Here is a 26,115-nt window from a genome sequence, read left to right on the forward strand (position 1 = left end):
CCTAAAATATAAATATCATTGCTGTCCCTCTAGGCAGCGGTCCACCGAGTTTAAAATGGATGTTAAGATACCACGGAATAGAAGCTTAATCACTTTTCCGGAGTTTGTCCAAACTGCTTTCTTGCATGCCAATAGGTGGCGCTTGTCTCCTTTGGCTGGAGAGGAGGGGGTGGATGAGGGTTTCGCTCTCGCTAGATGATTAAGGCGGCAAGAGAGGAGGAGAGGATGGGGAGCGGGGTGGTGGTGAGCGAGAGCAAACGTCAGCACTCCGTGCGTTAAAAGGGCAGATGGCAACGGCGGGCAACTGAGGAGCGAAGCACTCCGCCAAACGCGCAGCCAAGGATCAGCGCGGGGAGAGCCGGACACTCAACACATGCGGCTCCAGATTCACGCAAGGAAGCAGACTGGCCAGAGAACACATCGGCACAGTCAGCATGCTTTCAATGCTGCTGCTGGTGCTGATGCTGCTTCCTCTTCTCATTCTCTGAGCACATGCTGACAGGACAAGGCGGCATCAGCAGGAGAAGAGCAAAAAGTGGGGAGGAAAGTAGAAGGACAGGGGAGGGAGGACAGATTGCAGCAGACACACAGCAGGAGTCAGCGGCAACATTTGGGAGAAAACGATGAAAAAAAGATGGGGCACAAAGCAAGTGGGAAGAAGAGGAGGCTCATTTAGGACAAGAGAGCAGTGAAATATTTAAAGGAAAAACTTGCAGAAGAAACAGAATTTATCAGCAAGAGCATCAGCAAGAGGGAGTAAACTCTCCTCTTTTTTATTTATTATTTCTTGAGTGTTTGACGGCGCTCAAGTAGGACGAGGACGGCATCCGAGCTCAGTGCAAGTCCGGGAAAGTCTGCGTGGGGCTTCCAATGGCGTGCTACTACATCGTGATCAGCTCCACCCACCTGCGTGACGGACAGCTGAGGAGCATCAAAGGGGTGTTCCGGGGTCCAATCGGAGCCGGCGGACACAAAAACAACAAAACGGTAAAGCACTTTTCCCATTATATTTCATTTATTTATAAAAAAGCCTTTTCAAACCATGGAACAGCACTAGGGTTCATCATTAACGATGGCAGTTATGGGCTACCTGCCTACAGTAGTGAATGTGCAAAGACATCAAAATGTTTTTGTTTTGTTTTACTTTTTGCCTTTTGAAATGGGAGCTCTTTACTTCCATGTATGTTGCTTACCAGGCAAGGTTGAGTTTTGGCATGGACGAAGGGGACATGTCCCCACCAATATTGAGAAATCCTTGTTTTGTCCCCACCAATATTATGTGATCACTCTAAATTAATGCCAATGCTGAGACCAGACCTTCGCCCATGATGCCAGGATAAAAACATGCAAGGAATACCATTGAAGAAAATATGAAAGAAAGTCATGTTTTGGATTTTATAATAAAAAAACAACATGCAACAAAGTTTAAATAAAAATACAATAACGCAAAAACTGAAGCAAATATATGGTAAATGTATCGCGCTGATGCCGGTCCCGGCAAGGCCAGCACTCAAGAAAGGTCAAGAATGGATAAAACGAACATGCCGCCGAAGGTAATAGATTGACCTAATTTTTCTACATTTGACCAGAATCTATGTGGAAAAACATGTAATACAAGTCCATGCAATTTTGTAATAAACAATTTGTCACACATAGGTTTATTTCAGATAATCGTGATAATGTTCTCAAAGTTTCAAATGGCCAAAAAATACTCGGCTTTATTGTGTATTATCTGTCCAAATTTGAAATCCAGCTATTCAATTATCCACGCAGTCCTGCCGTTGCAAAAATGTGCAATTCCATGATTCCTTTGTGACCACAAACACAATAATTTCTTTAATATATACAAGGTGTTTTGTAGGTTATTTAAAAATAAAATAAAACACAACATGTATCAAAAAACTCTCTAAATGGCATAAACCGGAGTCAGGATGGCTGGTTGACCTCTGTGTGGGTGGCTGGGTGTTAGTAGAGACCTGCAGCAGCTCCCGGTGAGTTGTTATCTTGTATTTGCCGGCTGAGGGTCTTCTTGCTCACATGCTGGGAACATCAAATCTTAAGTTTTTTGTTATCATCCAGAAAGACAATGCATTGTCCTCTTTTAATTGTTCATAAACCCCACACAATGCAAATTCACGTGTTTTCCGGACTATAAGGCGCACCAAAAAAAAAAACCCATGTTGGACAGGAATTTGAACATGTGCTTTAAAACGCGATGAGCTTTAGAGAATGGAAATTATTGTGAATGAAATTGGAAATGTATACATTTAATTGAAATTGCACTACTAACTGCATACAGAAACCATTGATGAATGAATGAATTGGTGAAACCAGATGTCATAATATAAATGTTTCATGAAATACATTTTTGTAATTCAAATGTTTATATTTTTTATGCACCCTGGCTCATACTGTAGTTTAAATCTCATGCTCCCTATAGTCCAGTAGGCCTTATGTGTGAAAAGTATTTCACATAAGACTATTTTTAGGGGGTGCACCTTTTAATCCGGTGCTCCTGTAGTGAGGAAAATACGGTACATAAAAAAATTTTTTTAAAATCATCTAACCTGAAGAGCACAATCACCTTTTATTAAAGATTCGGCAAATTACCACAGCCTAAATTAACAAGCAACACAGGCACAAAGAAATGTAACATTTGCCAGTCATGTATCTTTGCTACTTTTCTTATTTGATGGTCAGGACAAAAATCAGCAAGAACACCAAATCCGCACACAATACACAATCTAATTCCTCAGCATATTTTACTTCACTGTGTGACATTTGATGTTTTGATAAAATATATGCAGTAATACAGCCGTGTTCCGTATCTAAATAAATACACCACTTAAAATATATCTCCCTGCAGCAGTTTCTTAAAAGTGATGAGTCTCCTTTTGACAGTAATTCTTTCCTAAATAATGGTTTCAAAACAAGGTCTGAGCAATTTGTAAAAATGTCACAAATTACTGCAATAGAGGATACCAACGTATGTACCTTAGGAGCAGACGGCGCTGGGCGAGGGGGAGAAGGGAGTGCCTGTGGTGTGTCTATAGTTCCGCTCATTCCCACCGCTCACCAACTTATTTGTTAGAGTTTTAGGGAGTTTACAGTTTGTTTTGTGGGTTTTTATCATCAAGTATCTCAACAGTGAACATAGATTGTTTAATGAGCTTCCATATAAAGGATTTTTTAGTGTTGTAGAGCATAAAACAGGGTCTGTTGGTGTGACACCCTGACTCCAAATGATAGTTGGGACGGTTTTCTCTATATGCTGGACCGAATCATTATCTATTTCAATGTTGTCATATATGACTTGCAAGCCATAGGTTCACAAACCCTGGGATAGTCCATCATTAAATAAAACAATGGAAAAAAAACGTAGGCAGTATGTAAGTATTGTGATTTATAAGGAAAAGACTTAAACATTGTATGTTTACAAGGACCTCTGTCAATAGATAAGAGAAAGAGGAATTTAGAAGTTGTAAGATCTTAATTGGATCTATTTTAAAATGAATTACTTAAAGTAAATTAAATGCTCTCTGTGCAAAAAGTGCTGGGTAAGAAGAAATACGTTGGCAGACATTTTGCCTTGATTTACATGATTTAATCTTGCTTTTTGCAGCGTAAGGGTGCACTTTTTTTAAACGCTGTGTCAATAATTCACCAAAAGTAATCTAGCGGCGCCCCGAGCTATACTTGTTGACGCGTATTCCCGCGTGACGGCCGTGGAGTGATTAGGTCCACATCAGCATCACTTGGCCCCGCCCTCAGCCTTGATTGTCAGCTCTTTAATCAAAGTGTTTGCACAGTTAATTAATTGCCACTTCCATTTGCTTAATTGACTGGAGGCGCAGGGAGGCAGATGGGATGGGGGTGGAAAGGCGGCGCTAAGCTCAGAGCTCCGCTTGCTCGCCGATGGAGCCGCCACGCTTGACGTCCCGGTCAGTACCTCGGCCGAACGTCACGGGAAGCCTGGCGCCGGGGTTCTTTAGATGAGCTGCCACGAGTAATCAATGCAACTTTGAGAAATTGACACTGGAGAGGATTTGATTAGAAAGCAACAATCACTTTCACATTGCACGCTCAAGTTTGGCTTTTTAATAACTTGATGCATAACAAATGGTGGACGGTCACAAACTGGTCAGCTTTTTCAAAATCGAGAGGAAGCACATCTAGTATACCCCTCGAGCAGAAATGCAGCTAGTTCCACAGGTCAGCGGACTGTTACCGGGCACTGGGTCGTTTGGTACTGGGCTGCACGGTAAAAAAAAAAAGCCCTCAGGGCTGCAACAATGAATTGATAGTAAAGTCAAGTTATGTTTATTTGTATAGCCCTTAATCACAAGAGGGCTGTACAAATTACCTTTACACTATCCCCTGATCTGAAACCTTGAGGGCAAGGAAAAACTCAAAAACCTCAGCATGAGGAAAATGAAAAAACTTTGAGAGGGGGTGCACATGAGGTCATCGATAAAAGCGGTAACAAATCTCATCATCGAATGAATTTAAGATAGAAGCATAAGAGACTACAGCGTATTTCCTACTGCTCTGGTGACCAAGTTGTAGTAGCACTTTGGTCCGGTAGGGAGCGCTCTGAGACCGTATTCTGATGCGTGAGGTCATCTTGATCTAAATCCAAATTTATTCATATACCATTTTTTCAGACACCAAAATGCAACTCAAAGTGCTGTACAAAACATTTTCTCTACATATATTGACATATAAAACGTTGCCTGCAAAGCAAGGAATTTAGCCAACAGCTATGAAGAGAGGCAATTTTAGGATATGCGCAAGCAGTCCATTGTTAAGAGGTTTATCTGTTAACTCGTTTGTTTGTGGCTTTCTATTTAGTCACAGCACACAAATAAACAGCATCAACCATTCATTAACAAAATAAAACAAACTATTCTCACACATCCGACAAAGTACATCTCCTCCAATATTGCCTCTTTTTTTTGCACTTAAAAGTATGTTACAAATATCATATAAGTGTATAGCGTACATTTGTATGTATTGTTGTTTAATTTTAGGCTATAAGTCAAACACTCAGATCTTTTAATGTTTTATATTACAGACTATTATGTTTTTTCATGCACTATTATTCTATCCTCCAAAACATTTTTTTTAAATCCGACATACGATATTTACCTATGAGTACCCGCATTTTCCCCTCAAATAAAAGCTCAAACTTTAGATGGTACAAGCAAAATTTTATGGTAGTATATTACAGGATTTCTACGAGTGCTTGAAATCTTTGCAAATGATGAATTTCAAATGTTGTGATTTATGGATTGAAGAATACTCAAATTTTGGAGGCAGTGCTTCTAAATGCTTCAAACGGTTGCTATGATTCTTAACAAGTCTGCTTAAAAAGTATGCCGACACTACTTTCTGGTGGCTTGGCTTTCGCCATTGCATTTTTTTTAACCCGTGATTAACGGCAACTGGCAATAGTTTGTATGGCATTGTCCTTTAAGGCGTAGACGGGTAAGAATGGACATTTATTACAGGCCATTCAAAAATGAAGGTAGCATATCCCAGTGGCAAATTGTAATGGGAAGAACTTCCTGCAACTGAAAATGTAAGCTGCATATTACCGTCATTTTTACTCAACACCTACATGGGGAGGAATTTCTCTCATGAATATTTACACACATATTGTTTAGATCCACAAATTTGTTTGCGGTTTACTTAAGATCTAAAAAACAAATTTCTTGAATAATGCATACACAAGATAAAAATTTGCTGATGTAAATCACAGATACTGTATATTTGTGGCTCTGCAAAATACATGATGTACACCAGATTTTTTCTTTTAATGGTACCAGAGATATTGGAGACTTGGTTTTGAAAGTCCTTCAAAGTGCTTGAATTTGGCCATGAAAGAGGTGCACAAACCCTGATCTTACCATAGATAAGTGATGGTTGATCAGTTGACAAATACCGCTTGACAAATTTGCTAAACCAACGGTGATCAAACCTGGGTTGCGGCGGTGAGAATGCAAAATCCAAACCACTAGACTGCTAGGATTCTAGGTAACCTAGAAAAAGGCATTTGTTTTGATTTCATCATTACACCATTTTAACTCAAAGTGCCACTTTGTACAATGTTGTAATGGAGCATTAGGGAAAAGAGTTCAAGAGTACAACGTGGCACTATCATTTAAGTATAGTGTGACGAGATAAAATATAATGCCTTTTCCCTTGTTATCCAGATCCCTGGTCGTAAAGCTCCCCTACTTACGATAATTTGAGTTACGGACAACAATACATACAAACATTTTTTTCCTGGATATCGAAAAATAGCAGGACATTACTGTAAGTTTAATTTTGTATTGTATGCACCTTTATCCGAGTAGAGGACAGTACTGTAGTGCTTCTTTCCACCGCATGGCGCTATGAGCGGTCACCTAGCATCCACCCCGAAGGATAAATCCGGCTTCTACTTCCTGGTTTCTGTGTGTACACACTGCACTGTATGTCTAGCACGCTAAGAACTTTGATGTTTTATTGTTTAATATCTCGTGCATCCATTCAATATGGTTGGTGTAAAGCATAAAAAAGAGGCGAGCCGTTTCATTTGAAATGAAAGTGGAATCTGGAAGCTTGATGCAGTTGAGAAAATGGTTGGATCGCTTTTTTTCGTCCACTTTTTACCACGGAGGAGGAAGTCACCTAAATCTTCCAAAAGTAAGTTAAACTTAACTTTATTTATCTTTATAGTCAAGTCAAGTCATGTTTATTTGTATAGCCCTTAATCACAAGGAGTCTCATAGGGCTTCACAGACCACAGAATGTCAAAGCCTATTGTTTAGCTCTGTTTTTCAGTACTATTCTTTATCATTCAGCCTGCTTTGTAACATTATAGAGCATATTATTTTATTAAAGGTTTATTTTTCAGTTTCAAAACAATACAGGTTACTTATGCAAGCCTTAAACATACTTATATAAACCTTAAACATACATAATATAGCACTGAAGCAACTTACGGACGATCGTCCGGAACCTATGTCGTTCGTAAGTAGAACAGCGTCTGTACACAGTGGATTCAGGCTCATTATTATTATCATTGTTATTATTGCTAATGTTTATACTGGGCCGGGCTGCAAGAATATTGTCGAACATTAAACCGGTCCGTGGTACGAAAAAGGTTGCGGACCACTTGTCCACCTGAAATTCCTTCGAAGGCTCCTTGTTTGTTAAATTATATTCAATTGTTGATACAGTTTGTGAGCTTTTGATAGTTTCATTTTTGTACAAAAGACGTTTGGATTTTTTGTCACGGTTTCAGCAGAACCACATGAAGCCAAGTAGTCAGCTCGAGCCCGTGACCTGTTTGACAGAAACGCACCACAGAAGGTTGACCCCATAGTAGCAAGACCTTCTGTCTCTGATTGTTTGCTTTTTCTCTGGTGCACTCTTCTCGGGTTGGAGTCATGGCATTAAGAAGGGAAGCTATCAAACAAAAATGATAAAAAGGAAGTTTGTCTGAATTCCAATAATGTCTTATTTTTAACAGAGATTATACTTTCCAAGGCATTTCCCAGACTCAGCAGGACTTATGACTCACTAAAGTCAACTGGAAGCTTCTATTAACATTGCCCTTTTCCACATTTTCCTGAGGCTTCTCCCTTTATTAGTGTGCCTTGCACACCAATGTTGCGTCTGTCTTACCAGGCCTCGTTCATTTTTAATTTTTCAATACCTTTTTGTATCTTCAGTAGTAAGCATAGCAACCTTGTCTCCTGACACTGCTGTAATTCCTTTATTATTTTTCCCATTTCCTCTGTTTTTGCTAACTCATTAATCTATGCATTGTAAGGCTTCCTAACATTACTCTCTCAAATGTCACTTACAATGTTGCATTCTTCAGCATGAGCCCACTACTGCTTCCACCCATTAACATTAAGTGGTGTCGATGCACATCTGTTTAGGAGGAATTTGGCTTGTTGATTTTTTACATTTTTAAATTTTTTATTTGTGTTTGATATATATTTTGCAAAGTTAGTGTTATATATGTTATTATTTATCTTGCAATGAAGAATGTTACTACTTGTACTGTAGTCCTCAGTAATTCACATATCATTATTATATTTAAAGTATTATGTATTGTTATTTTTTTTCTTACCTTTTTATCTTGTTGTTTTCTTTTTCTTTTTTACATTCTTATCTTTTACAACATCTTTGGTTTTTACCTTCATCTTACATTGAACTGAAAGGAGAAGCTGTTAAATCTTGTTTTACTTCTGTATAATGATAATAAAGGCCATTCATTCAATCGTTTTAAAATGTTAAATGCTTGTAAAGAATAAGACTTCTAATGCTAGGGTTGGTTTATTTTGACTCTTGAACTCTAACACAGAAGAATCCTTATAATGCCAGGCTTGGGTTATTTTGACAATTATTGAGGAGTTATGATAAGCATCATTGTCACTGTCCGCCAATCATTTTGCTGTTTTTTTTTGAGAAGAAAAGGCTCAGAACAGGCTTGAAACTGTACATCTCGAAGGTTTAGTATGATCCTCTTTCGTTTTCCTTGTTCAAAAATAGATAATAATAATGAATGAATGAATGATAAAATAGATAAAATGATGCTTAAGCAATAACTCAAACTTCACCTGTAAGTTTGATTTTGTATTGTGTGCACCTTTATCCGAGTAGAGGACAGTACTGTAGTGCTTCTTTCCACCGCATGGCGCTATGAGAGGTCACCTAGCATCCACCCTGAAGGATAAATCCGGCTTCTACTTCCTGGTTGCTGTGTATACACACTGCACTGTATCTCTAGCACGCTAAGAACTTTAATGTGTTATTGTTTGATATCTGTCCTTATTCTGAGAGTCTTTTGAAATATAATTGTATCAATTTTCGCTCTTTTTTTTTTAAATATCTAAAAAAGATTGTTTTGTTCTTTGAAATTGGCCTTTAGGTTGTCATTGAACATTTGGTTTTGCGTTGACGAATGATGACCTACTCTAGAAGAGATTATTTCTGGTCTTTCATCCAATATGAGGAATTGTTTCCAAATCCGAATAGATTAAGGTTTTCACTTAATATACTTATTGCAGCATATCGCACTATGCCAACATGCCAGATTGGTGGTTGCGTGCTTCATTTTGATGACATTGGTTAAAAAATGATGACAATTGAAAAACATGAGTTCTGGAGAGAAAGGAGAGTAGGGGAAAGTTAAAGTCAAGAATAATAAAGACATTGGGTCTGATCACTGCCAAGATATCGATTTTCATAAAATTAAAAAAGTCCTTCTTTTATTTTTTTAAATGAAAGATAATCTTAAGGATAATATATCACAAATATATCCCTGGCAATCTGTTCAAGGTATCGTTTTATTGAAAAAAAAAAAAAAATCAGTTATCATTTACCAGTGAAAAGTTTGTTAAAAAAGTGTGACGTTTTTTTTAAAGAAGCTGTACGGAACGTGGAACTCTGTTACTCACTGCCTCCATCTCCAGACCTGTGTCATCATTGCAGCCTCAGTCAGCTCATTCACGATGGGCGTGCAAGTATGAGCGTTTTTTGAACGCATTCAGATAAACTCTTCTTTTTTCATCATTTTGGAGATTTGGGTTAGCTTTTGGACTGTATTTGAAAGAGGCCTTTTTTACGCTCACCATTTTAATGCCACACTGCCAAATAGGAAAAAAATAACCTGCAGGGATGAGCATGACATCGCTCTCCACAACTCTTTCCACCCTACGAAATATGTCCAGCCATAGCTTTGTTTAAAGTAAAATAAAAACAGATGGGCGTGTTGGAAAATGATGCATAATGATCTCAGTTGGGCATTTTTAACAAATACCTAATAGAGAAAATGTCTAACTTTCAATTTCTGAAGGACACCCCAAATGATGCACACCACCTTTTGTAATAGCAGAGAAGTAAATTACATTGTCCATCAACCAAAGCAATCAAAATTTGGCTGCTTGATCATAAAGATGGTGTATCCCCACAGTAGAAAGGAAAGCAGATGCTGCTAACCATGTTTGAAAAACCCAACTAGACGCTGATCTATCGACACAAGGGGTGGTTGATACCAGGAATTTCAGTATCGATCTGATACAACAAAATAAATGGCAGTATCGAACAAGAACAATACTTTTTGCTTGGAAATGTCATGGTCATTGAATAATTGAACCCTGCCCCTTGAGTGAGTTTACATTTACGATAAACACAGCATTTTAAGGTTTTAGGCACTGAACAAGTTTTAATTCTGAATAAAATAACTACAATTCAAACTCGAACAGCTAAAAAAAAAGCAATATTTCCTTCACAATTTTTTTTAAATTATTATTATTATTTTTTATACCCGGTTAATGGGGACCAAAACCACCCGCGAAAAGTGAAAATCTGCGAAGTAGCGATGCCCCTTCAAAAATGCTTAAAAAAAAAAAAAAAAAAATAAATATATATATATATATATATATATATATTTTTTTTTTTTTTTTTAATTATTTTATTCTATTATTATTATTTTTTAGACCTGCGAAGCTCTGAACCTGCAAACGTGGAACCACGAAGTAGCGACGCCCCTTCAAAAATGCTTAAAAAAATTAAAATATTTTATTTTTTTATTATTATTTTTTAGGCCCGCGAAGCTCTGAACCCGCGAACGCCGAAGCGCGAAGTAGCGAGGTCCCACTGTATAACAATGTCTACATATCTTATATTGCACAATATTTTGAAAATAAAGTTAGAAAGTGCAAATCATGTTAGTAATAAATTCTAAAAAAAACAAAAAAAACAAAAAAAAAACTATTAAAAAAAATAGAGAACTACAACAACTTTTACAGAGCAAAAGTCAGAAAGAGTAACATGTTTACATTTTTCTCGTTGCTCTTTTTTAAAGGTGAACTTTTCATGTTTTATGAAAATTATCTACAGTAGCATACCACTTTGCCACACAAATTACATCTGGCATTATTTTTATTTTTTGGATGGAAAAAAAAGTCCTCACCTAGCTCCGCTTCCCATTTGTCCATGTCATATTTAGCTTTTGATAAGAAGATTTGGCCCTGTATTCTGTCTGGCAAGCAAGATGCAGCAGCAGGCAAGGTAGGGAGAGTTGCTAAAAGTTTGTTAGTCATTCACACAAACAGTCATAAACTTAGAGTGGCCAAGGGCTCTGGGCGAGAAAGAAGGACTGCACTATCGACACTAGGTGGAGGAGTAAAATATCTATCCCAGGACAATATAATTGATCTGATCCAAGTGCATGATTGGTATCTAATAATATACATATTTGGATGGATCTGCCCACCCCTAATTGAGACGTTTGCCTCCATTTTCTCTTTGCGCTGCCATAATCAAGCCCAGGGTGCTATAGCTGTCTCTAGGCAGTCGGCAATGTAGACACTCAACTAGTCGCCAATGTAAAAGTAAAGAAGAAAAAAAGTTCCACAACAGTTCTCTGTTAACACTTCAAAAACGTCAAAGTCATAAAGCAAACAAGTTGAAGAAAAAAAGTGAAGCATTAATGAGCGCTTTCAAACGCCACTCGCGTCCGTCACCTCTTCTCAGAATAGTGCGCTATATATACACGCCGAGAGTTAATTGGCAAATAAGCGCACAAGACGGCCGCCAGTCACCTTGGATCCTCATGCGCACGGCGACTAATTTTATCTCCATCTACGCGGGCGGCCTCTGATGAAACGGTGTGAAAGCGGCACGCCTCCAAATAAGCCGCTGAGATCCGACATGTGTTTGCGCAGCGCACACAAAAAAATCGTGGGAGCTGACTCAAGTTCATCTGAAATATGCGTTAGGTCGATGATTCCCAAATGCGCTGGCTACTGAAATGTTTGGTTCGGGCTTGAAATGCTTTTATTTTACTCTGTCGGTCTGAAAATGATTTTCTTTTGTCTTTTTAATGAGGACCTAACCTACCACTGGCAAAACATTTATGTATTTTTTAGATATTGAACTCACTGTAATGCAAAGAAAATAAGTGAGGGAGATGCTGTTTGAGCTGAATGGACACTTTCCTAATTACATTTTTTTTGTTGTTGGTCCCATCCATCCATTATCTACACCGTTTATCCTTAGCAGGGTCGCAGAGGTGCTGGAGCCTTCAGGCAGCGGGCAGGAGACAGCCTGAACTGGTTGCCAGCCAATTGCAGTGCACAAAGACAACTCACTCTCTCAGTCTCACTTAGGGACAACTTAGACCGGCCAATTAATTAATCTGAAATGCATGTTTTTGGAATGCGGGAGGAACCTGGAGTGGCTGGAGGAAACCCACAAAAGCATGAGGAGAACATACAAACTCTGCACAGGAAGCCTGGTAACTGGATTTAATCCCATGACCTCAGAATTGTGCCGCAGACGCGCTAACCACTCATCGGCCGTGCCGCCTTCAGTTGGTCCCTTGTTTTTGTTTTTTAAATATAGGTGCTTAGTGCTTCATGCTCATTTTTCATTGCATCATTACTCCTTTTTTTGTGTGTGTTTGAAGATTGTTTCATGTTTAATAGAGCTTTGGACAGACCACATTTTTGAATCCTTTCTGACCCAAGTAGTTAGGAAACTAGCATTTTGGCACTTCTAGACTATCCTCATCAACTGAACATTGGAAAGAGGCAGAAAAGAATTCGAGGGCTGAAGTGGTAAGTCTTTCCCAGTTTTTTTTAGTTCATGTCTGGTGTTCAAGTCCAGTCCACCAAAAGCAAAGTTTTGCTGAATTCAGAAACTAAAAGAAAAAACGGAATGAGATTACGAGAGGCCAAGTGTTAATCATGTACAGTAAAACTTGGTTAATCTGAATTGAAATGGACCAGGAAAATTATCTGGATCATCCGAGTGTCCGGATTAGCTGATGTCTGGTATTCTCAGACCCCCTGACCTTAAAGTTATGTTTAGTAGAAAATACAAGAATAACTCATCTGGTTTCGATTGAACAGGATTTCACGCGTTTGTATTCACACAGATAAAATGAGAATTTTTAGATGGAGTCAGTCAGTAATAACTGTGAAGACGGATTGTTTTATCCGGATTTCGCGAAGATACAGATAAACTGTATCCGGATTAACTGAGTTTTACTGTACACACATCTATCATCTAATAAATCTTGGAGATTATACTTTCCAAATTATTTTAGGTATTGGTGTGGTGGAAGAGCCTAGCATGCACAGAACCCAAATCAGAAGGGTGTAGGGTTCTACGAATATTTATCCATTCAAGTATGATATCTGGCTCGTGAGCCTTAGGTTCCCGACGCCTGACATAAAGCAATCTAGAGACTTTGTTGTAAACTAAACATATGGGTACATTGAGACTAAAAAAATATCAACATTCGAATACATGGATAATCATAAGGTGCATTAGAACAAAGAGGATATAACTGGAAAAACTCCCATGATTATGCTGTAAATTATTTTTATTACAACAGTTACTTTGCCCCTTAAAATTATAGTATGTAAAAAACAAGCCTTGTTATTAAAAACCTTCCAAACTCACTGCATGAAGTCTAACATCTAGCTTTTCATTTTTAACAGTTCCTCCGCTGACCTCCATTAGCGAGCAAAGTAATGTCTCAATCAGCCCTGTCCTGTCCTACTAATACATGATCCTAATCCTCAAATGGACTTTGCTCCAGACAAAAAAGTGTCCTGTTGGAGATGTTCTGATCTCCTTCCCGAAAGTATTTAACATTTTTAAAGAGCCAAAATGAAAGGATGGATGAGGGCGAGCGGGCAGGCAAGAGAGCGAACAAGACATAATACTTGACCTTGAGTGAGTATTCTCACCGATATTACTGTAATGACTGAATACACCTGCTCAAATGACAAAATCACTGGATTCATATGGAAGGACATCTTACGCATTTGTCGTTCATTTTGTTCCTTAAAGCTCCTAACTGTAAAGAAATGAATTGAGTTTTCTTATTTTAGTTCCGTTGGATAGCCAGTTGTCGTGGCAAAAGTAAGGAATTAAAAAGCAATCGCAATTTTCAAGAAAAGAAAAATTTGGGATTTGGGGTCTTGTAGTAATAGTGTGCCCCATCGTGCATCCACACACGATACTGACAGAAAAAGAAAAACTATCAGCTTTAAGTCAGCGTGGAATTGTTTTTTTCTATTTTGGGCACTTTTAGATTTCTTGTTATCAGTCACCCTAGTGAGGATTAGAGGTTTGGAGAATGGATGAATGAATGAATGAATGAATGAATGTTATCAGCTAGGGATGTGTTGTTCATGAACATAACGGAGCTATGAAGTGGACGACGGTAGCTGATTCCGCACCAATCAGGAGCTGTCTTCCTTGAAGACATTTCCTTTTCTTTTGCTTATTTCTATTGAAGGTGTACGTGATTGGTCAATATGCGTGCTGGCGTTTCTGTTTCTAGAGGAAAGTGAGAGTGCAATACGGAGGACAAAAAGAAAGTCAAAACAAGAAAAAGGAGCCACTTTTCGACTCATTTGAATGATAATAAAGACTGAAAAGCAGAATACATTTTATTATACTGACGGAAGCAAAATCATCCTCTCAAAGCTTCATTAGATAATGCTTTTTTTCACATTTTAATTCATTTGCTTTTCAGTGTTTGTCATAATTGGTTACCAAAAATGTAATTAGATTCCTGTATTTTATAGTTTATCTATAGCACTGAGGGGTTAATATATTTTTTTAAATTTTGCAATATTGTCAGGGATTCTGTGTTATTGCTTGACTTTAAATATTTCATCATTTTTTGTAGATCTGTAAATACTTTGATTTATATTTTGTGTCTTTTTCAGGGATTATTTATTTCACTTTAAAGGTTTACGTATAAAAAACTAATAGTTTCTTCTTGTATTTCATAGAATATTTGTTTCACTAAGAAGTACATTTTTTTGTATTTACATTATGTTGTGTCATATGTTTTTCAGGGATTCTGTGTTGCTTAGGGGCCGGTCACACAGACATTTGCGGCTGAATCACAGCCAGAAATTTCTGCCTTTGAGGCGGACGCTATTGGACGCATTGAGATCGTCATTAAGACAAGATACAGCGGTGCTTAATACGAGGTCGGAAATTCGCGCGCGGGTGGCAGCGCGAAACTGTTTGGCGCTGCTCAATTCTTCAGAGCGCGGGTACACAGCTTTTCACGACCGTATTGAGGCTGAACCACGTCCAGAAATTTCTGGCCGTGAAGCAGATGCTGTTGGGCGCTGTTGGACGTTTGGAGACCGCCATATAGACGAGATAGAGCAGTGCTTTACTCGCGGTCGGAAATTTTCACGTGGTTGGCCGCGCTCAAAACTTTTGAGCTGCTCAAAAGTTTGAGCACGTGTTAAACCGCGTGCCGCACACGTGGTCAACACGAGGAAATGACGCGGAAATGACGCGGAACGACGTGCTCTGGCCGCGGCCAGGGCGTGGTTACACATGGGTAGGACGGGAAATTTCAGCGGGTAATCGTGGGTGGAGCATGGTAATAGCATGTTCTGCGCCTGTATCGCGGTGTTATTACGTGAAATTAGCGTGTTACGCGTGTGACAGTCAAACGCCTTTCTCCGCGTATAAACAGCGCGAATGCCGAGCACACGTCAGTTGTGCTCGTGACGTCAAGGGGGTGAACATGGATCCCCGTCAGCGTAGTTTCTCTTCATTTGCGACGCGGCTAGCAATTGTACAAAAACTTTAGTTTTCACTTTCACTTTAGACGGCTAAGTTTCATGAAGTTGTCCCCCGCGAGATTAGATTCATCAGAATTGGAGTTAGCGAGCGGGCCTCCTTTTAGAACGTTGTTTCTTGTGACTTGATTGTGTGATCTTAATAAACATCCACAACCTGAAGTGTTGATGAGTTTTCTCGGTATTTGAAAAGCGTCCGTGGTATCAAACTGACTCATGAGCCAAAACTTTTGGAAAACGCATCAAAATGATGTTCGCGTGTCTTGGGAATGTTTCACACCTTTTCCCCAACATTGGCGAGTCTGGCGGACACGTTACTGTGGCAACGTCTGCCGCGGCCAGATCCCCGGAATCACAACTCATGCTAACACTTCTTGATTTTACTGTTTTTATTTTACTTCTGATTTCCATGAATCATCCACAGTTAAACAGAAATTTTAAAGAGCTTTGTTTCTAAATTGAAATTGTTCTAAATGTTTGCGTATTTTGATTTATTGTCATAAATTTAGGGGTGTCCAGAAACAACCCTTTCACTTCCGATAAGATACCGATATTACAACCTGGAGTATTGTCCGATTGTCCCAGATATCAAAAGAAATTGTTCTTTAGAGTGTGTGTTTTTACTTGTTTATTTTTACTCAGATTGGTCACAACATAGTCTGACTTAGGTTTTGATTCTGGGTCATAAAATCGGGGCCGTTCTTATGTAGCGTTTTGTTTGTACTGTATTCATTATCAGCCTTAATTTTCGTCCTGTTCCTCTCAAATTTGGGTTATCCATGGCCGACACAAAAAAGCTAGTTCCTTCAGACAAACAGTTGTATCAAAGCAATTTTTGCATGCTACAAAATGGTGCTGGATCATTGAAGAGCAGAAAACAGGACCCGAAAGTCACTGTAAATAGGCTGCAATATAGGAAATTTTGGCCAAAATCTGCTAAAGTATTATACATTTTTGGTGCGTATGAATGAATGCATGAATAACACTTTATTTCGTATATGATAAAATAGAAAAACAAAACAATAAGTCAAAAAACAAAAACAATGTGACCGTAACATGTCCGAAAAGGAATAGAAAGAAGCATATGCTTATTTGATCCTACTCCACTTCCTTAATAATTGTGTCTTTTAGCTATAGTTATATATATATATATATATATATATATATATATATATATATATATATATATATATATATATATATATATATATCACTCATTTTTGTTACCTAAAAAATAACTCAAAGTTTGGGTGCGCAATATACATGACCAGTCTTCTGACACCAATCAAAAAACATTGGATGCAACGGTGGCACAGCCGTGAGAGCGCCAAATCCTCACTACTTGACCACCAGTGATATAGATGACAGATGAAAAGGCATTCAATTTAATCTAATTATCACGCTATTTTTGCCAACAGTACCAGAGACAAATGTTAGAGAATGGATCAAAGTCGTCCTAAAATATATTAAAAACTCAAAAATAGCACCATTAGGGAACCAACCTTTTGATGTATCTGATGATGAATCAGAGTTTAAGTAAATGCATTGTAAATTTTGTGTTGGAATTGTGTTCATAGTTTACATTTGTTAATTATTGTAATCATTTGCCGCTCGTATTTAACACTGTTTATCACTAACAATGCTTAACATGAGTTGAAAGGTGACACAAAATTTCATACAGATTTTTGATTAAGAATTAGGGTTGCGGGTCATACACGAGTGTGCGTTATACACGAATAAATATGGTATATGCTGCACGTGTTTAGTTCTTTTTTAACGATTTGGATACGTGCAGTTATGGCGTTTGTTCGTGTAGTCTTTGCTTCTTCTTTTAAAATTGTGAATCCTAATTCAGTTTACTGTATTTGTTGCTATAACACTGTGATAAAGTTGTGTGTAGTAGTTAATTAGTGTAGTTTTTTATTGCTTGTAGTGGTTTGTATACGACAGTAATTTTTTTAAGAAATTCCTTTTATTAAAATGTGTGTAGAAGGTGTGTACTAGTTTTTGTTTCTGCTGGATATGAGTGTAATGTTTAATGAGGTGTGTGCAAGGTTATCAATAAAGCTTTTGTGTTGGTGATTTTTACACGTTGTAAATGAGTGTATGTAGTTGTGCATATTTTCGAGACAAGTCTAGTTATTGCTGCAAATACGTTTGCGTGTAGCATTGTTATTGTTGCCATGAATTTGTGTTATTGCCTTGAACTCCACCAAAGAATTTGGCTCAATGCTTCATGAATTATATTCAAGCTATGTTTTTTTAAGTCTATGTGCACGCATGCGTGTATCTTTGTTACACGTGTGTGTTTGTCGAGCACTCGACATAACTAGCGTGCATGTGGCGTGGGAACTCTGTGGATGTGTGAAACATCAGCCATGACTGAGGAGCCATCTGCTGCCCACAGCCACGTGTGTGCATTTGTGTGTTCCGTGTTCTAAAGTGCTGCGTGTTTGCGTGTCCATTGCCACAGTGAAAAGGCTTGGTAGGACACATGTTTCAGGAGGACACATGAAGAGTTTTTGGTGGAACACATCAACACGTTGTTACTAACTCTTGATTTTCAGACATCCACTTTTTCCATGTTTCCACGGTAACGGCAGCTCTTTCGCTCAAGTGCATGCTTCCGCACTATCAGTCATAGCCGAAAACTACATGGGGCGACGTTGCCTAAGTGTTTTCCTTGCAGCCCTCTCACTAATTTCAGGTGTCTTTCGGCTTTATTTGCGCTGTACGTTGTCTGTATTTTGGGAGTGTAAATTGCCGGTGACGATAATTAGAAAAGCCTCCATTATTTTACTTTAACTCATTCAGTGCCAAAACGTAAAGGTAACTTTTTCTTGTTTCATCTAAAAGTATATATTTTAAAGGGTTTGCCAGTTCTTATCAGTAAGTATCAAGCTTCTGGGAATGGTTTCAGTATGGTAAATCACGATAAGATGACAGGAATGGCTTTGGTCAGAACTTTGTCCACACATCGAGGAAGCCCCCACTTCCTTTTTCCGGAAACGAGAGTGTGTAGGTGGCCTCACTTAGCGAGTAGGCGTACTGAAGCAGTGTTTTGAGACTCACATGGCATGGACAACTGGGCAACAGATCTTATTCCTTTCAATAAAAGATGACAAAGTCCCATCGGCATCATCATCTGGTCGGAGACGGATGACATTTTGTGCACCTCCGCAGAAATCCAGTCGCCTGAACGCACGCGATCACTATGGTGATCGAAATTGTGTGATCACTCACCAAAACTTCGGGCACTAAAAGGTTTTTACAGAGTACTTGCATGAGTTCAGTGTTCTTGCAATAAATTGTTATTTAGCAAGCAAAGTGCCCTTGTGTTTATGGAAAGCATTGAGTAGATATTAGGTATCACAAATGCAAAAAAAGAACACCAATGTGAAAGTTCTACTTGAAATGCCTCCTTGCACAAAAAGCTATTTTTCTTTGAAGTTTTCCTGAAAATTCTTATTTTCAAGAAACTTAACAATGTTCAACTGTTGTTTACTATAGAATGGTAAAAGCTAGAAAGATTTTTCTTCTAATGAAAGATAAGGTTTTAAGCTTTCTTTTGATAGGTAAATTTTAGGTAGACCTTAAAAAATAAGTCAAAATTTTGAAACATCTGGCATTGAATAAGGTAAAATTCTAAGTGAAGTCATCCATGACTATGTCAGAATGAACAACTGTTTGTCCGTAATTAATTACATTTACATGCATGGAAATCGTAAATCAATGTCAACGCGCTCAGAAATTGGATTAAGGTACTAGTCCCACCGTGAATATTCCAAATGATTTGTTTGGGTTACACTTTTTTTTCCAATTTTTAAAACCCTTGTACATTTTTAAATGTTTCTTGGAATCATTGTTGTTTGAAACAGCAATTTCAGTTAAATATATGATATATCAGACAAATTAGATTTTGTTTCCCCCAATGTTGGGCGGCAGTAGCTCAGGAGGTAGAGTGATCGTTTTAGGATTAAGGGATCCCAGTTCGAATCCCGGCTTGTCCGTGTTACATGTCGAAGTGTCCTTGGGTAAGACATTGAACCCCCAATTACCCCCAATAAGCAGGTTAGCGCCTTACATGGCTGCACAGATCACGGCCGCTATTGGGAAATGTGAAGCACAATGTAAAGCGCTTTGGGAAGTCATTGACTTGAAAAGCGCTATATAAATGCAGATCATTTCATGTTTCTGTCCGGAGCCTTTTCTCTGAAAATGCAGGTCTACTAGTGATCCCAAGAGCCAAGAAGAGATCTGCAGGTTCGAGAGTGTTCTCCGTTCGGGCCTCGGTGCTATTGAATGCTCTGCCCTATAAGAATCAATCTGCTACCTCAGTGGAACTGTTTAAATCTAAACTTAAAACACACTTATATTCTCTAACTATGAATGACCTACATTTCATTTTGACAATATCTGTGTATTGTTTGTTAATGCAACATCCAATTCAGCCTGGTCATCCCGGAAGGGGGATTTACCTCCTGTGCGGTCCCCCCTCAAGGTTTCTTCATTTTCCTCAAGTTTAGTTTTTCGAGTTTGTCCTTGCCCTCATGTAGATTTTAGATTAGGGGATGGTGTAATAATAGTCTGCAATAGTTTGCAATAGTCTGTGGTCTGTGTAGTCATTTGAGACTCCCTGTGATTAAGGGCTATACAAATAAACTTGACTTGACAAACACAGGGATATTTGAGAAGTTAAATGAAATGTATAGGATTGATACAAAGTGTGCAATAATTACTTAAACAAAAGTACATAGGTGCACACTTTTGGAGGGACTGTGTTGGTTTTGGTGAGTGACATAATTTGAATAATTAATTTGATGTCAAAAGTTAAATGAAAGTATTTGCTTAATGATTCATGATTGGCCCCCCTGATTGGATTGCTTGCAAACGGAATATATAAGGGGTTATTCATTTGTTTCTAATCACCTAAATGATTGATTTAGATTTTTCGGAAAATCAAAATTCTGAACCCTGTTGGACTATTCCTTGCATGTAACCTTAGTCAATGTTACTGCTCTTGAGTGGTGAAGATGACCAGTACAGAGAACCTCACACAACAAAAATCTAATTCAAAAACATTAAAATTGTATGGATGATTTTTGTTTATATTCTTCGTTTACTACTTTATTGATTTTTGCGCCATGAAAAAAATCGTTCCTTCAAATCATATCTAATTAGGCGAAATTTTCTAGGCCTGAGTGCGAACGAACTCAAGGTAGTATCTCAAAATAAATGTATTATTAACAATGCAACGCTTGACCATTAAACAGTAAAGTCAGTAGGGACATATTTAACTACAGTAAATGGATACATAGATATTTGAATTGAAAAATAATCAAGTGCCTACATCAATCGATGTATGCACACATATATATATATATATATATATATATATATATATATATATATATATATATATATATATATATATATATATATATATATATATACCGGAGCCATATTCCCCTTCACATTTTTTACTCTTTCTGGTGGGAGATTGATACAGGGGAAGGGATTCCCAGCCCCCTCACTCAGCCCAACTCATGCGTTGCAACATCTGGTTGGGAGTCATTAGGTGACCAAACTCCCCCAATTCTAACCCCTAATGCCGAGCGCCAAGCAGGGACGCAACGGGTACCGATGTTTTAAGTCTTAGGTATGACCCGCCAGAGGCTCGAACCGGCAACCACCCAGTCTCGGGGAGGGCGCCCTATCCCCAAAGCCACCGAGCTACATATTCAAATAGAGAAATAGTTGCTTACAGAAATAATTAGACCACTTTAAAAATCATCAAGTAATTTTAAATATTTGATTACACAATGATATGTATATTTATTAGGTGGCACTCGATAACTGTTTAGCACTCTTGCCTCACAGTCCAGAGATATGGGTTCAATCCGCATCTACTGGCCTCCCCGTACGGAATTTGCATGTTCTCCCCGTGCCTGAGTGTGTTTTATTCAAGCACTCCAAATTGGGAGGTCTGAATGGCGAGTCAAAATTGTCCCTACGAATGATTGAGCGAGTGAATGGTTGTCTGTCTTTGTGTGCCCTGTGATTGGCTGGAAACCAGTCCAGTGTCCTCTGCCCACTGCTCTGGGTCAGCTGGGATAGGCTCCAGCACCCTCGCCACCCTAGTGAGGATAAACGTCTGGAAAATGGATGTTTGAATATATTTATTTGTTAAGTGGATGTTTTTACTTTCTACTTAATTATTTTTTTAACGTTTTTTTTCAATTGTTCGAATTATGTCCTTTGTTGTGCTGAATCATGAAACAAACATGAGTTAGTGTTTCATTTCCAATGAAAACCTCAATTCGGAATTAAAGGCTGTTGATGCTGGCTGTGGGCAGTCAGTTGATCGCCTTTCACGAGCCAAGTTCGAATCCGTTTTTGCTTTGGGCCCAAAGTTTTTTGAATGCAATCACTGTTGCCCTGTCACGCTTTTGCTTGTAAAAACCCCCGAGGCGCCCACGCACACAAACAACCCGAAGCGAGTCTTTTTCCTGCGTGGGCATTTGAGCGGCTCGCGTAGGTGGCAAAAAAAAAGGGAGCTCAGTCATCGCCAGCTCAACGCCATGTACGACCTGTTTGTTGACAATGAATTCTTCCTAGATAGGTTGGAACAGTCCATTTGGTTAGCGTGACGCTTAAACTTCAGTTGTTGTTTTTGCTCAATTGCAAAACATTCAGCAGTATTCTATCCAAAAATCTAAAAAAAAACTCACATTTTGCACTCATCAATTGAAATTCCAGGTCTGGTTCAACATTTGTTTAGCTCTTTAACTATTCCATCATTTTTTTTGATGTTTCTTTATCTTCAAAGTTTTATTTAATTGAGGCCTTCATTTTCAAGGCAGGAGTTTCATCTGATGTACTTCATTGTGTTTGATTGTGTCCTTGTTAAACTAGCATACGAGAGGAAAAACATCCTCAAATTTGGGCTCTAATCTATTTTATTTTTCCCAAATTGGTTGAGAAATTAACAGGTTTAACAGTCAGGGTAGGCAGGTGAGGATGTGACTATTACAAAAATAGATCAAATGGTTGTATATCTTAGTGTAAAAGTTTTTATTTAATTTCACAATTTTTTGAATTTCCTTTTCCAAATTACAAAATCTTCACATTATAAAATGAATATTATTATCTCCTCCTCCTTGATCTGCTACCTTATCGTCGTGGAGGAGTTTGTGTGTCCCAATGATCCTAGGAGGTATGTTGTCGGGGGCTTTAAGCCCCTGGTAGGGTCACCCATGGCAAACAGGTCCTAGGTGAGTGGCCAGACAAAACGCAGATCAGAAGACCCCTTATGATGACACAAAACTTTGGTCCTCGATTTCCCTCTCCCGGACGCGGGTTACCGGGGCCCCCTTCTGGAGCCAGGCCTGGAGGTGGGGTCCGCTGGCGAGCGCCTGGTGGCCGGACCTTTGCCCACGGGGGCCGGCCGGGCACAGCCCGAAGGGACAACGTGGGACTCTCTTCCCATGGGCTCACCACCTGTAGGAGGGGCCAAAGGGGTCGGGTGCGCAGAGAGCTGGGTAGCGGCCAAGGGAGGGGTCCTTGGCGCGACGATCCCCGGCTACAGAAACTGGCTTTTGGGACATGGAACGTTACCTCTCTGGCAGGGAAGGAGCCCGAGTTGGTGCGTGAGGTTGAGAAATTCCGACTAGATATAGTCGGATTCACCTCTACGCACGGCTTGGGCTCTGGTACCAGTCCTCTCCAGAGGGGTTGGACTCTCTTCCACTCTGGAGTTGCCCGTGGTGAGAGGCGCAGAGCCGGTGTGGGCATATTAATTGCTCCACGGCTCGGCGCCTGTACCTTGGGGTTCACCCCAGTAGACGAGAGGGTAGCCTCCCTCCGCCTTCGGGTGGGGGGACGGGTCCTGACTGTTGTTTGTGCTTATGCACCAAATAGCAGTTCGGAGTACCCACCCTTCTTGGAGTCCTTAGAAGGTGTGCTTGAGAGCGCGCCCCCTGGGGACTCCCTTGTACTGCTGGGAGACTTCAACGCTCTCGTGTGCAATGACAAAGAGACCCGGAGGGGCGTGATTGGGAAGAACGGCCCCCCTGACCTGAACCCGAGTGGTGTTTCGTTATTGGACTTCTGTGCCCGTCATGGTTTGTCCATAATGAACACCATGTTCAGACATAAGGGTGTCCATATGTGCACTTGGCACCAGGACACCCTAGGCCGTAGTTCGATGATCGACTTTGTCGTCGTTTCGTCGGACCTGCGGCCGCATGGTCTCGACACTCGGGTGAAGAGAGGGGCGGAGCTGTCAACTGATCACCACCTGGTGGTGAGTTGGCTTCGATGGTGGGGGAAGATGCCGGCCCGACCCGGCAGACCCAAGCGTGTTGTGAGGGTCTGTTGGGAATGGATGGCGGAATCTCCTGTCAGAAGAAGTTTCAATTCACACCTCCGGCAGAACTTTGCCCATGTCCCGAGGGAGGCGGGGGACATTGAGTCCGAGTGGACCATGTTCCGCGCCTCCATTGTCGAAGCGGCTGATCGGAGCTGTGGCCGCAAGGTAGTCGGTGCCTGCCGCGGCGGCAACCCTCAGACCCGTTGGTGGTCACCGGCGGTGAGGGATGCCGTCAAGCTGAAGAAGGAGTCTTAACGGGCCTTCCTGGCCTGTGGGACTCTGGAAGCAGCTGGCAGGTATCAGCTGGCCAAGCAGAATGCGGCTTCGGCGGTTGCCGAGGCAAAAACTCGGGCATGGGAGGAGTTTGGCGAGGCCATGGAAGCCGACTTCCGAACGGCTTCGAGGAAATTCTGATCCACCATCCGGCGTTTTAGGGGGGGAGCGGTGTGCCATCGACACTGTGTATATTGCCGATGGGGCGCTGCTGACCTCGACCCGGGACGTTGTGAATCAGTGGGCGGAGTACTTCGAAGACCTCCTCAATCCCACCGACACGTCTTCCTCTGGGGAAGCAGAGCCTGAGGACTCTGGGTTGGGCTCTCGTATCACCGGGGTTGAAGTCACCGAGGTGGTCAAAAAACTCCTCGGTGGCAGGGCCCCGGGGGTCGATGAGATCCGCCCCGATTTCATTAAGGCTCTGGATGTTGTGGGCGTGTCATGTTTGACACGCCTCTGCAACATCGCGTGTACATCGGGAACAGTGCCTCTGGACTGGCAGACTGGGGTGGTGGTTCCCGTCTTTAAGAAGGGGGACCGGAGAGTGTGTTCCAACTACAGGGGAATCACACTTCTCAGCCTCCCTGGTAAGGTCTATTCAGGGATACTGGAGAGGAGGGTCCGCCAGGAAGTCGAATCTCGGATTCAGGAGGAACAGTGTGGTTTTCATCCTGGCCGTGGAACACTGTAACAGCTCTATACACTCTGCAGGGTCTTCGAGGGTGCATGGGAGTTTGCCTGTCCGGTCTACATGTGTTTTGTGGACTTGGAGAAGGCATTCGACCGTGTTCCTCGGGAGGCCCTGTGGGGGGTGCTTCGGGAGTATGGGGTACCGCACAGTCTTATCCGGGCTGTGCGGTCCCTGTATGCCCGGTGCCAGAGTCTGGTCCGCATTGCTGGCAGTAAGTCGGATTCGTTCCCGTCGAGGGTTGGGCTCCCGCCAGGGCTGCCCTTTGTCACCGATTCTGTTCATAACTTTTATGGACAGAATTTCTAGGCGCAGCTTTGGCGGTAATGGAGTCCGGTTTGGGGGCCTCATTGCATTGCGTCACTGCTTTTTGCAGATGCCGTGGTGCTGTCGGCTTCCTCAGGCCATGATCTTCAGCTCTCGCTGGAGCGATTCGCAGCCGAGTGTGAAGCGGCCGGGATGAGGATCAGCACCTCCAGGTCCGAGGCCATGGATCTCAGTCGGAAAAGGGTGGTATGCTCCCTCCAGGTCGGGGAGGAGGTGTTGCCCCAAGTGGAGGAGTTCAAGTATCTTGGGGTCTTGTTCACAAGTGAGGGTAGGATGGAACGGGAGATCGACAGACTGGTCGGTGCAGCGTCTGCCGTCATTCGGACCCTGTACCGGTCCGTCGTGGTGAAGAGGGAGCTGAGCCGAAAGGCAAAGCTCTCGATCTACGGGTCGATCTACGTTCCTACCCTCACCTATGCTCATGAACTTTGGGTCATGACCGAAAGAACACGATCCCGGATACAAGTGGCCAAAATTAGTTTCCTCCGCAGGGTGGCTGGGTTCTCTCTTAGAGATAAGGTGAGAAGCTCAGTCATCCGGGAAGGACTCTGTGTAGAGCCACTACTCCTACGCGTTGAGAGGAGCCAATTGAGGTGGCTCGGGCATCTAATAAGGATGCCTCCTGGACGCCTCCCTCGGGAGGTGTTCCGGGCATGTCCCACCAGCAGGAGGCCCCGGGGGCGACCCAAGACACGTTGGGGAGACTATGTCTCTCGGCTGGCTTGGGAACGCCTTGGGGTCCCGTCCGATGAGCTGGAGGAGGTGGCTGGGGATAGGGACGTCTGGGCTTCCCTTTTAACGCTGCTGCCCCGCGACCCGAC

The 26,115-nt window shown here is 40.9% G+C and overlaps 1 protein-coding gene across 1 annotated transcript in view; it reads left to right on the plus strand.

Moving 5' to 3' along the window:
* The first annotated feature begins 274 nt into the window (after nucleotides 1-274).
* LOC148353905 (uncharacterized) overlaps nucleotides 275-26,115 on the plus strand; it is a 97,023-nt gene continuing 71,182 nt past the window's right edge. The window contains exon 1 of the mRNA XM_088351448.1: nucleotides 275-987. Within this exon, the coding sequence (XP_088207574.1) occupies nucleotides 871-987 (117 nt within the window). The 5' untranslated portion in view covers nucleotides 275-870. The remainder of the gene's footprint in view (nucleotides 988-26,115) is intronic.

This window comes from Urocampus carinirostris, chromosome 13, assembly GCF_059441175.1.
Source record: "Urocampus carinirostris isolate Australia breed hairy pipefish chromosome 13, RoL_Ucar_1.0, whole genome shotgun sequence".
Lineage (NCBI taxonomy): Eukaryota > Metazoa > Chordata > Actinopteri > Syngnathiformes > Syngnathidae > Urocampus > Urocampus carinirostris.